General features: G+C 28.2%; 2 protein-coding genes across 3 annotated transcripts; both read left to right on the top strand.

The window, feature by feature from the left end:
• LOC123299178 (U6 snRNA phosphodiesterase) lies at positions 1–2,312 on the top strand (the record flags this gene model as incomplete). Its single annotated transcript, XM_044881454.1, has 5 exons — positions 1–227; positions 290–423; positions 924–1,110; positions 1,854–2,013; positions 2,133–2,312. Coding segments are annotated over exons 1-5 (828 nt in total), but the record flags the coding sequence as incomplete, so codon positions are not given.
• A 1,728-nt stretch (positions 2,313–4,040) lies between these two features.
• On the top strand, positions 4,041–7,711 carry LOC123299176 (chromobox protein homolog 5-like). Of its 2 annotated transcripts, XM_044881452.1 has the most exons (7): positions 4,041–4,607; positions 4,666–4,839; positions 4,902–4,982; positions 6,307–6,414; positions 6,478–6,689; positions 6,750–6,813; positions 7,575–7,711. In XM_044881452.1, exons 1-6 carry the CDS (start codon positions 4,224–4,226, stop codon positions 6,796–6,798), a joined length of 1,008 nt encoding a protein of 335 aa, XP_044737387.1. In that variant the 5' UTR covers positions 4,041–4,223; the 3' UTR covers positions 6,799–6,813; positions 7,575–7,711. The 2 variants fall into 2 exon arrangements, with proteins under 2 accessions (XP_044737387.1, XP_044737388.1); XM_044881453.1 differs by lacking the exon at positions 4,902–4,982.
• The last annotated feature ends 5,721 nt before the right edge of the window (positions 7,712–13,432 follow it).

Here is a 13,432-nt window from a genome sequence, read left to right as displayed (position 1 = left end):
TGTAAAAATAATTCGCGGTTATTTTGACATTTGTGTTATGAGTTTGAAAAAATGTATTAAATGAATTCTAATCTAGCAAATATAATAAATAATTCAAAATCACTACAATTGCTAAATGCATATGAATCAGAAAGTGATGAAGATGAAAAACTGTCAACATCCTCAACAAAACGAGCATTGAACGATCTTCCAGATGATATTCCAGTTAAAAGAAATAAATTAGAAAAGTCAGTACTTTCAGTGTTCACAATAATTTATATATTAACACATTAAAATATTGTTTTTCCAGGTTACCACTTCCCAGTTTTGTAATTGAAACTGAAAAAATAAGAGAGTATGAAGATGATCCATCATTACATGGAGGCAGAATCAGAAATTTCCCTCACGAGAGAGGCAATTGGGCAACATATATTTATCTACCTTGTATGTGCTTTTTATTTAAAATAATTATTTACATTCGGTTTCATAAACAATTTTCTGTTTTGTTTAAACAGTATTCGTTGCGCTAAATTTGCACTTTAGTGACCTTTCTTAATAATGCTCCTAGAACACCAGGAAAAAAAACCAAATTGAAGCTTTTTTTACGTAAATTACGAATCCACTGTGGGAGCTGGTGAAAAATTAACAGTTTTTCGTTAATTAACGAGACTCACAAATTTGGATTTTCAATAATAGTTATTTTTCGTACCTAACAATATAAATAGAGTAAATTAATTAAAATGAAGTAAAGTGAGCTTTTCATTGAGCTTGAAAATCTAGTTCAAGTTTATTTTCTGCGTACTATGTACGCCTATAGAACCAACATTTTTTGCTTGAAACATTTTATCTAAAAAAGTTATTTTTCGAGTTTCAAGCATATGTGAACTTAAAAAAGACACCCTGTTCAATACATTTTTTTTTAATTTGAAATTTTTATTTTATAGATAAAGGAAATGAATATTTTTCGCAGTTAGTAGACGGTGTAGCCGATATATGTTTACCTATTACCAAATTAGAAATCGTGAACGATTTTCATATAAGTTTAACAAAAACTGTCATTTTGAAGTATCACTGGATTGAATCATTTGTGAGTACAGTTCGTACTAAATTGAACGCAAATTGCCTTAAAAGGTAAAACGATATTTATAAATAAGATAAAATTATTTAGGTAAATTTAGCAAATACAAATGAAAGCAAACAATTGACTGAGTTAATTGTTGGAATACCCTTTTTAGAAAGTGCTGAATATCAGTGCTTGTATTATATTTTTTATGAATTAGAACATTTTAAAAAACCACCACAATTATGGCGGCATTTCGGTCGCCATTTATTTGGTTTTCCAAAATTTCTAAAACATTAAGTATTTTCTAAAAAAGTTTTTCGTTATTCGAAAATATTTCAAAAGATCGCTAGTTGAAGCTAGCTTCAAATTTTCAACTCTCTAGCTTTTATAGTTTTGGAGAAAATGGATACCAAAATTTTGGAAAACCGGAAATAGATTAATTAGGTGATTTTATGAACACCTACACCAGAATTTTATTCATAGTATCAATATTTTTAAGCGTTACAAACTTGGGACTAAACTTAGTATACCTTGACATACAGAGTATAACCAGTAATATTCGCAGTCTTTTTAGAAAATGCTATCTATTAAATGCAGTTAACGCAACCGCTTTCGTGTACAGACATACTTCATCCTTTCTAATTGCAAAAAGTTTTAAGATTTTTTGTCGATAGCTACAAATTTAAACGAAACTCATCTACCTTTACTCAAAATTTAAACGATAATTAACAAAAGCCTATCTCCTTAATGCTAACTAGCTTCATGAAATATAAATATTTTAGCCTATATAATAATGCAGATCTTTTTTTAGATTTCAGTTATTCTTCAACAGCATGGAAGTATATACAAATGAAGAAAAAACACGAACATTTTTAGGTTTAAACATCAATTCTGGCTATGATCAATTATGTGACGCTGTACAAATATTTAATGAATGTCTAAAGGAATTTAAATTAAATTCTTTTTATGAGGTAAAAAATTTTTAAAATAATTCAGTGTTTACTCTGAAACTAAATGTAGTGATTATCGATTCGAATTTATAAATATTTGTAACTATTTGATTTTAATTTTTTTTAAACTTATTTTTAAGGATCCATCATTCCACATAAGTATACTTTGGTGTGTTGGCGATAAAAAGAATGAATTAAATGGAATTTTACATGAAATAAATAATTTTGTAACAAATTTTATGGATAAAAACTCCGACACTGATTGGACTATAGAAGTAAATCATTTTATATGTAAAACTGGAAATAAACAATTTATATTTCATTTAGCATAATAATAAATTTATAATAATTTATTTTGTAAAATAAATAATAAAAATACATTTGATGTGATTTATTTTGTTGTGTGTTTGAATTTCATTACTCTTTAGGTAAAGAAGAGGACCTCGAAGCGCTAAAAAAAAACAATTGTCACAAAGGGTAGAATTTTTGCTCACTTAATTTTCTGTATTATTTCAACTTACTTCTAGCTTTTATACTCTTCTTCAGATACAGAAAAGTAATCCTAAATTAAATAGATAATTAAAATTTATACCCCGTATATTTAAAATACAAGGTAAACTAATTTTAGTCCCAAGTTTCTAACGCTTAGAAATATTGATTGTACGAAGAAAATTTGGGTATAAGTGTTCATAAAATCACCTAGTTAGTTCATTTCCGTCCGTCCGTCAATACAATAACTTAAAAACTAAAAGAAATATGGAGCTAAAATTTTTTAACATAATAGGTCAAAAGTTTACTTTTCAAAAAAATTAACAACTTTTGTTTGAAACATTTTTTCGTAAACATCATTGTTTACCCGTGTAGGAGCAAATTAGGACAAAACTTTGATGTCCATTTTCTCCAAAATATAAAAGATTGGGAGTTAAGAATTTGTAGGTAGCTTCAGCTAGTGGTCTCGTGAAAAACTCGGAAAACCATGAAAATTTCTAGAAAATACTTTCGAAAATTTTCGGAATTTTCGAAAAACAAAACAATAATTGTGTAGGTTATTTAAATCCTTCTAATTTATTAAAATAATGCAAGCACTCACATTCCCATGCAGGGCATTTCGATAATTAACTCAGTCTATTGTTTGTTTTCACTTGTTTTTTGTACGATTTCAATCATAGACATTTCAATACAGAAAATTTTTGTTGTGGACCAAACGTGATCGAAAGTTTTTTGGCTGAATAAGTTTCAATCGCATACCCTGGGATGCTCTATCAAAAATATTTTGAATCCTTATTAGTCTGGGAACCCGCATGGTTGTTCAATACTATTTATATAGAATATTTAAACAATTAACTCAGTCAATTGTTTACGTAGATAATTGTTGATATCCAGCTAACTTTTCAAATCAACAAAAGCATTCAAAAATACATGAACTGTAGCTTATAAAACGATATCCAGTCTTCTGAGCAGTGCTACCATGATATTTAAAATTACTTTTCTTGAGTCTTGGATATATCCCTATAGATATTGAGAATATGACCCCTCCCCCATGCGAACTTCCCTGGTTAAGTTAATTTAGTTATATATGTCATTAGTTCCTAAAAAGTTTAAAAGTAACTCCATTAGACCACATCTATCTTGATGTAGACATTGCAGGTGAATCTTGAAGAACTTATTCATGGAACCACCACTTATCTGTTTCTTGTTTTCAATCTTTTATATTATCTTAGTTTTCATTGCTTCAATATTGTTTTGATAAAGCGCTTTTGTGACTAATTGAATGGTAGGAAAAACTTGTTAGAAAAAAAGAAATCTCTGCAAAGGTTAGAAATAAATATTTGTCTCATTTTTGTTTCACTCATTTTAAGTTTAAAAGCATTAAAATTTTTTTATTAATAATTTAAAGTGTTTCAAATTTGCCGCTAGTATGACGTCAGTGTGGGTAATGTTATGTCTTTGTCTTTCTTCGGGTTGTCATAGCATTTATTCTTTTTAATATTAATGACATCTGTAATTTACGTTTGAAGCTTTTGATTTATCAGTTTTGTACGTACACACTGGTACACACTCTAGTATGTTGTTTAGTTCTATGTTTACGAATACATAAAAAGTACCCGAAATAAACCGAGGGAACGAAGTACGAAGAGTGCATTTTGTCTTTACTTTACATTTTTATCAGAAAAATATACGTTATTTTTTAACAAAAAGATAATTTTAATTGTGTTTTTCCGAATAATGTTATGAGAAAAATTACAATGAAAAGTACAAGTGAGAATGGTGGTTCAGTTAGAGATAAGAGTGAAGACCGGGCAACAAATTACAGCGACCAAGATGATGATAACAAACATGACGCCACGGAAAAGGACGCTAACAAATCATTTGATACTGACAAATCTTTTGTTGATTCAGAAAATGAAAAACAAAGTGATTTAGAAGATGATAACGATTCAGATGCCGATGAAACTACAACTGGAAAATCCAAATCGAAAAAATCTCCTAAAAAACCTAAGAAAAAAGCCGGTAATGCAGCAGTCAATGGTAAAGCAGGAGCAAAAAAGAAGCCGAAGAAGAAAAAAGCAGCAAAAAGTAATGCAGCCGAAGAGGATACTGAAGAAGAGTACGAGGTAAAAGCTTTAATTATCTAAAATAATCAGTTGTGTTCATTATCATATTTATTTGTAGGTTGAAAAAGTAGTTAATAAGAAAAAATCTGGCTCCAAAACATATTATTTAATTCGCTGGAAAGGATATACTGCATCTTCAGACAGTTGGGAAGAAGAGGGTACTCTGAATTGTGACGACCTGATAAAAGAATATTTGGAAAAAGCAAAAAAAGAACCCCCACAATCAAGAAAGGTATTATTTAGATATCAAAATGTATATTTTATAAAATTTTAATTTTAAATAAATATGTTCAGCGAGGTCCTGAGGCACCAAGAAGAACACAAAGGGTTGATTATACTGAGGATGAAGAGGAAGAGGAATATGCCGGTTATTCGGTAATGTTTTCTTCAATTATAGTTTTAACTTGCTTCGGTAGCAGTACCTTAATATCTCAAGCATGTAAATTTTACATTCTATTAATTCTCCTTAAAGAGTTCCTCAGCTTTTTTTTTTATTAACATACACTATAAATATTTCTATGTTGCTTGAAATAGTCATAGGAAAACCAACAAAATTTTTATCAACGAAAATTCCTCCGTTCGCCCTGATAGTGTATTTTTCTCACCCGATTTTAATGTTGATTTTTTGAACACAGGTATCCAATTGATACAAAATTTTCACATTCTCATCGCGTGTTTTTAGAGTCAAAAACAATCGTATAGTATTTTAAAAAATCTAAATTATTAATGGTTTAAGGAGTTATATCCAGTTAGAATTTTCAAAGAATCGCCTTTCTAAAATGTACATATATTTAAGTATATTCTTTGACAATTTCAAGTTGATCCGATAAATATTCACAAAGATAAACGCATCAAAAAAATTTAACTGAGTTTCACCGTCTTTTGAAACTATTAAGGCGTTTTTCTCGAAACAGCATTTTCAAATTCAGCGAACAAGGTCTCTCCGAAACGGATCGACCGATTGGTTTCGAATTTTTTTACAATGCGCTTAGATATTTTCCCCAGGTATTAATCGAAAGAATAAGATTTCTGAAAATTATTTCGATATTTTAGACCACTTTGAAGTGGGAAATTTTTTGAAGAACTTTGATTTTTGTTTTTTTTGAAGCCGCCATTTTGTCAAAAATCATAATTTTGACTATTCCTTCGATTAATACCTTTATTTATCTACCGACTAAAGAAATTTTCTGGATTTTTTCATTTTGGATAATCCCTACCAGAGATATGGTGCTCACCGCCGGACATCTTTTTTTTTTTGAGGACCTCCAGGAGATCGCCTCACTTATAGGGTTATTCCACTTACCCAGTGTCTCAGATATCTAGGTATAAATAAATATCTTATTTCTCAGTTGAAAGAATCACTATTTCATAAAAAAATTTATGAAAACAGGATGTTTAAAGAATCACACAAAGATTCAACATGTAATTTCTTCAATTTTGAAAGTTTTTATAAAATAAATTTTCAGAATAGTTGAAAATAAGGTACAAATAATTTCAACCCTAAAATAGCCTTACTACCTTAAGGCGTATAGTTTTAGCTTTAAAAGCGTATTCGTGCGCAAGCATGTCAATATATCTTTTACCCTAGTTCTACTGGCAATACTGCTAATTAAATTCCTAATTAATTACTAAAAATGAATTTATTTCTTAATTCATTTATTTAACTTTACTAATAATTTTCATTTGTTTCTTAATTTAGTCCTCATCTCGTAAACGAAAACTTCCTGGTGACAAACCAGCTGCAAAAGGAAAAAAAGCAAAAAAACCTGAAACTGACGATGATGAGTCTGAAGAAGAAGAATATGAAGTAAATAAATAACGAAAAAATTAAAACAAAAAACTGTATTTTAACTTAATAATTTTTTTTAAGGTTGATAAAATTCTTAAAGTTCAGAGTACGAAAAAAGGACGTGAATTTTTAGTACGTTGGAAAGGATATCCCGAATCACAAGCTACGTGGGAACCCGAGAAGAATTTAAACTGTCGTGATTTGCTTGATGCATTTTTGGAAAAACAAAAAGAAAATCAATCTCCTTCAAAGAATAAAAAAGCCGCCGCCGCTTCACCAAAGAGCAAGAAATCGTAATAATTTATTAAAATCATTTATGCTTTTTTAATATTAATTTAAATTTTATTTTATAGGGCTGCGAAATCACCAAAGGGTCGTGCTGGGCGAGCAAAAGCTCGCTAAATCATGATTTGACAAGTAAGTAAAAAAGTTAATAATTCTTATAAGCCTCTCCTGTTAAAAATTTTAAGCAGTAACAAGTAGTAAACATGATTTGAATTTGAAGGACTGTTGTCAGAGTATCGCCTAAAAACTTTCTTCACAAAAATTCTTTATACTTTACTAGCAGTTACCCGGCTACTTGGATAATTTTAACTTTAAAAACAAAGACTACTGCTCTATTGTCTTAATTTCCCTTGCCCTCACTTTTGCCCCCTTTTTGTTCAATTTCATATTTTTGAATTTTTTGTTGCGGAACTCTTAATTTTTAATAAATAAAATGTATCTAATGTTACTCTCTGATAATGTAGCTTTATATTGGTGATGTAATTTTAAAATCGGTGCTTTAGTTTTGGAATTTACCAATTACAAACTAGAAAAAATATCAAATGTTTCGTCTTAGAATAAAATTTTGCGATATCTGAAATTATTTAGCTTTCGATATTTCGAAAACCAAGGCATATATCGAAAAATTTTATTCTTATTTTTCGTCTACGTTCATGAAGTTATAACAAAATTCATCATCAAAGTTGAAAATAAGGGACAAATAATTTCAACCACAGGTCTAAAGTTGCCTTGGCTCTCGTACCTTAATTGAAATTTTTTTTAAAAATAAAGTTCAATATTTTCGAGAATTTCGATTGTCTTTCTGACTTATCTTACAAATCTTGAATGAGACAGTTTTTCTTAGAAGTTAGAATGGAATAAAAACAGTAAAATAAAATTTAAATCCTTTTTAGGTCATCATCGCAATCGTGAATTATTCAAATAAAATCATCTTACAAGAAGTATAATTATAAGTGTGTACTTTTAAGAATAATTTAATTTTTAATTTTGAGATTTTTTCGTTAAATCATAATTTACTTTTCAAGTTTAGTGTGTGTGTATACAATTCAAATTTAATTATATAATTACATTTTCTTTTATTCAGAAGACAAATTTTGAATAATAATTTTATTTATATTGAATCAACAAATACATTAAATACAGGTTGTGCTTGAAAGAAGATTATAAGCTTCCAAGAAATTTTTTGAGACACACAGATATTAATGAAAATCGCTTTTTATTTTATTTTTTTTAAACTGTAACTGACATTTTACATATCCTTACAGTAACCGGAAAATTGGTCGATTACGAAATAAATGGCAAAAAACACCATTAAATTTTTGAATGACAATAAATTTTATTTTTTTTCGATTTGTTCTGATCCTGTTTGATTCGGTTAGTGTTAATTTTAAAAATTTGGGGCGAAAAAACAAAGTATTTTTTAACAATTTTTTTATGAGCGACTATCCACAGACTTTTAGAGATAGAGGAAGCTTAATAGATTTGTTGCAGAAAAGTTTTGTCGCTGATATATCATGTCCTATCACGGCAAAACGGTATATATCTAAAAAGGTAATGTCGTGGTAAAATTAGATCAATTAACAATAAAACGAAAAAAATTAGAAAGTATTCAATTAACATATTTTCAATAAACGTATTTACTGCGCCGAAATCATAAAAAAAAGGCACCTGATTTTATATCAAAATCAATATTGATTAATGACAGGAAAAAATAAAATAAAAAGGGTCATTTTTATATTAAATGTATTTATTTCATTTAAAATTTTATAAAATCGATCTGGTAATTAATAGTTAATATTAATTAAAAATAAGTAGAATTATTACAAAATAGTCGAAATGTATTAATAAATAAAATATTGTATACATTGAATTTAGTTAACGCAAATTTTATGAAAATCGTATATTTTCAAATGAGTTTCTAAACCGGCGTGTATGATGATTATGTGTACATAACAATAGAATTTTAATTAAAATTAGGGTAATATCGTATATTACAATTTTATTGGATTCTGGATCTGCTTAAACATATTTTATGTACGAAATGTCAATTCTCGGATAACCCGGTAAAAATTAAAATTATGATATAATATCTGGCTATCCTTAAATCCCACTTATTCAATAAAATCTTAATTAAAATTTGATCATAATCAAAGTGCAATTTTTAACAATAAAAACATAATCTTCGTTAATATTAGCAAATCATTTTGAAAATAACTAGAAAAAAGTCTATAGAAAAATTATGTGAGAGTTTAATCTGATATTTTTATAAATTTTGAGTTTTTAAACCATTTCCACAAATATCATTTGTTTTAGCCTTAAATAACCATCCAACTGATTTAATAGACCACAAGCCCATGCTGAAATGACCCACCAGGAAACATGTTGAAAGGGATGCTCCTATATGTGATAGTGAGTTTAATCACCATGGTGTCAGTTTTGCGCAGTACAGGTGAGAATATGGATGTCAAACCCCTTGGTATCTCACCCCTGTACCTTCAAATATATACGGCGTTGCTGGATACTAACTCTGCTTCAGTATTCGAAGCGAATAACATAAATGCCGTACAGAAATAAGCACGTAGTGCTTCGGAAATGGACGGGAGATAAAAAGTTTTTTAAAACTTCCGGAACCAAAGTTAACGGATTTATTTCTGTACGGCATTTATGTAATTTGCTTCAAATACATATGCATAGTTAGTATCCACCAACGCCTCAAAAATTTTAGCATGGGCTTGTGGATAAGTGATTAACTTGTTCTAAAAGCTTGTTGGAAAAAGGTCCAAATTTATACAATCTTTCTGATCAACTTTTATTATAAGTATTTATAAATGAAGAAATCGTCCATTATAACTTCATTGATCAACAGTAAAAAGATCATTCTATTTTATAGCTATGCTCGAGGATACCAGAGCGTTTAATTCAATGTCCATTGCAAATTAATTAAAAGGTAATTACCTTTTGTTTGGGACAATATGTCAAAAAACTAATGTAATAAAATTAATAACAAATATATTGTATCTTTGTCCAATTTATTACTGTTTGTCCGGAATAATAATGAATCGTAATTTAAATGAAAAGGTCCATGAACAACATACTAGACTAACAATGACTACGTTTTTAGATGCAATAAATTTTACGTCATAATGTTGTTTGCAACGGGCGTTTTTTAAATAGAATTGATAATTGTATTTTGAAATGGGCATTTACTGTTAAAATTATGATATTCGTAAATACCGTTAGTGTAACTATATGTCTGAAATAATAAATGGAATGGTAATTAATTTACAACCATAAAATAGGATTTAACATTAATATAGCAAAATCAAAAATTAAAATGAAATTATTCCTTAAATAAAAATGAGGAATTAATTCGTAATATGGTCGAGTGTTCAAAATCGTAATTTAAAATGATCTTTTTGGATTATACGTGAGATTACTTTCACAGAAGAAAGCTAATATAAACATTTGGTCAGAAACTTTTCATTTTCAAGATTTTATCATCCTATATTTCAAAAAAGATAAGTCTTTGGCTGTATTTTTATATGAATTCTTTATCTTATTTCTGTGAAAGGAATTATACAATTATTACTAATTTTCTGGTTGGATCTTTTTTAGTGTATATCTCGAAATCGAGAAACATTTAACAGAATTGTATATAAACTTTTCTCCTTATTTTCGCTAAGAATTTCTTTTTGAATATTTTTGCAATATTAATGAAACGATAATAACCTAGACTGACCAGAGTGTAGTTATACCAAAGGTAAAACTTTCATCAAGTATTATTTAAAACTATTCTATGTAAGACTACTACATTCAAATTGTGCACACATTTAGTATAAGAAATTTAAAAATTTATTGTAGTATATTAAAAATATAAAATTATATAACACATTTATTTTATTTTTTACTTGTCCTATTGATTCAGTCATTAGAGAATTATGTTACGATCTCTCTCGAGATATTACTTTATTTTCTGGCATATCTCATACCATCGTTTAAAAATAGAGACTTTGTGTTTATTAAAAAAAAAAACTCGTAAAAATTAAATTTTACGAGTGAACTCAACTATCTGGGTAAGATTCAAAAGTTGTGAAGAATATTGCTCTCAATAATTGATTACCACGTAATTGATTTCATCCCTAATATTTAAGGTGTGGTAGAAAACTGAGATGAAGAATTACGATGGCGCTTTCACTTAGCTTCGATCATCCAATATATAGTTCAATAAAATGAAGATTTAAACTACCATCAAAACGGAAGCCCGCATTTTTGAATATAAGTTCCTTTTGACAAATCTGAAGTATATATAGTTAAAATATTGAATTCGATTAAGGGGGTAGAAAAACATTAAAAACTACCCCAAAAATCACTTTTTTGAGAATATCTCGAAAACATGCGAAGAAATGGAAAAAATTTAAAATAAAGATTTAAGATATCAAAGTTTTCTATATATATTTTTTATTTTATATTTCTATATAAAATCGAATTTTCAAAATCAGGCAAATAAAAATTTAATAATTGACTTTTTTGGCAAGCAATCAGAATTCGAAGGTGCGATTGTGTTTTAATTCAAAATACTTCATTCAATACTGTAATATCTCAATATACGAATATGAAATAGAAATCGTCTATCTTATTGTTTTTTTGCTCTACTAATGGCTGATCTGTACATAATTTTCTTTAAATTCTTAAGGGTACAAAGATGTATGCTGGAATTTAAAAAAAAATTGATTAAATCTTGTGAGATATTTTAAATTGTAAACGTAAAAGTATGTATTTGTGAAATTTTCTTTAAATACACACAGTACAAAATTTTAGTTCACTATTTTTATTTAAAACATTTCTTTTTTATTTAAATGTTCATAGTTTGTAGAAGTGTGTAAGCCCTGAATAATTTAGTAAATAAATATTTGTATAATTCGATATTAAAATAGTATTTAGTAATTTTCATTGTTATTTTTAACCCTCACCGAGTTATATACCCAAAAAAATCGCTAAATAAAGTTTTATTTAATGTATCATGGTATTTTTAATAACTTAAATGCAATAGTTAGTCAAATAAAATGAAGATTTTAATTACCTTCATTGTTGAATATAAGTTCCTTTTGACATAAATTTGAAGTATACATAGTTAAAAATATTGAATTCTACTTAGGGGGTAGAAAAACATTAAAAAATACCCCCAAAATCACTTTTTTGAAAATATCTGGAAAACATACGAAGATATGAAAAAAAGTTATAATAAAAAAATGTAAATATCAAAATTATTTTTATTAAATAAATCGGACGACCAGTGCAACTCTCCACTTCCTTCATTTTTGCTCTTAATGTTATATCTGCACCACTAAAACATAGACCGTATTTCTCGAATGCTCGGAATCCTTGGACTATATGAGGAGGAACGTAAAATCGAAAGCTACAAAATGGTCAACGGACTTGCTCAAGAAAATCCGCCATCCCATGTCAAAGATCGAAACTATTTTTAGGATTTATTAAAAGATTACTTCCGGCAAGGATAAATAGAGGAAATGAAAAAATACAGCAGGCTAAACGTCTTTCTGGCTCAACAAACCCGTGGCTGCATTTACACCTATCTGGGTGGGATCTGGTCATCGGTCGTTGCGTACTTTGTACTGCGCATCAGGCTGCCTTTCTCTCGAACGAGAAAGAAAGCGATGTTTAAATAATAAATTGTTTTTATTAGAGAAATCTATTTTAAAGGGCTTAAATACTTTTGCTTTTTGAAAAATGTCCTACCGAAGTGCTTTAGTTACATGCCTTAATGTACAAGCCTTTATTTCAAAACATTTGATCCAAAGAATAGACAGCGGTGAACTTATCCAGGCCGTTCAGTTATCTATCGAACGTTTATTTATCGGTATTTGAAAATTAAGGAATTCCCAATATGGTCGAGTGTTCAAAATCGTAACGGGCTTGTATGGTATGTGTAAATCGGATAGTATTTAATGCAATATTATGACAGAATAGATAATATATAATAGAAGTATAAAGTAGAAGCTTTGGAAAACTTTAAATTGATTTTACAATCTTTTTAAAGTTTTCCAAATGATAATAAGGTTTGTCCCAAGAAGCATCAGACGGCCCCCTTTGAAGCCTGAATGGCCGAGCGATCTAAGGCGTTAGTCTTAGAACGTTGGACTATTTAGACTTAGGTTGCAGGTTCGAATACAGGAAGCGGCAGTGTGAACAATTTATAATTAATGGGAGTGCAGAATTGATCACATTGTCACATTGAGTTTTTTAAACGTTTTTTAGATCGAAGGTACTCAGATAAAACTTATTTTTAGTACAATAACAGCAATTGTTTCTTATTTCCAATGTTTCTGATTTCTGAACATATTTTAACGAATAAAAAATTTAAATTCGCTAACGAATACTCTAAATAATCGATGCAGTTAGATTGCCTTTTGTTGAACTTTTTACTTTATAAACAAAGTAAGAGCATATTATAGTTGATACTTGGCAATAATCGAATAAAAAAATAAAAATATAATATTAATAAAAGAAATAAGTATGATATGATAATAAAGTAAATTTTATAATAAACATGAAATCAATAATCATGATTGTCGAAAAGCAACCTACAGAGAAAAGTCATAACTATTCAGAAATTCAGATTATTCTCTTGCTTTTAGTTATAATAACAATTATAACCTCTTTAGCATAGAATTTTAATTTAGTTCATTTTATTAAAAAAAAAACTATATCTTAATTTTTTCAACAGAAATGA

Source organism: Chrysoperla carnea, chromosome 4 (genome assembly GCF_905475395.1).
Source record: "Chrysoperla carnea chromosome 4, inChrCarn1.1, whole genome shotgun sequence".
NCBI classification, from domain to species: domain Eukaryota; kingdom Metazoa; phylum Arthropoda; class Insecta; order Neuroptera; family Chrysopidae; genus Chrysoperla; species Chrysoperla carnea.
Note: the sequence above shows the minus strand (reverse complement) of the source record. Positions and strands in the feature narration are given on the sequence as shown.

Coding starts and splice junctions, on each gene's coding strand:
- LOC123299176 (XM_044881452.1), top strand. CDS start 4,224: ATGAGAAAAATTACAATGAAAAGTACAAGTGAGAATGGTGGTTCAGTT. Junction 4,840..4,901: donor AACCCCCACAATCAAGAAAG/GTATTATTTAGA, acceptor AAATATGTTCAG/CGAGGTCCTGAGGCACCAAG. Junction 6,415..6,477: donor CTGAAGAAGAAGAATATGAA/GTAAATAAATAA, acceptor ATTTTTTTTAAG/GTTGATAAAATTCTTAAAGT.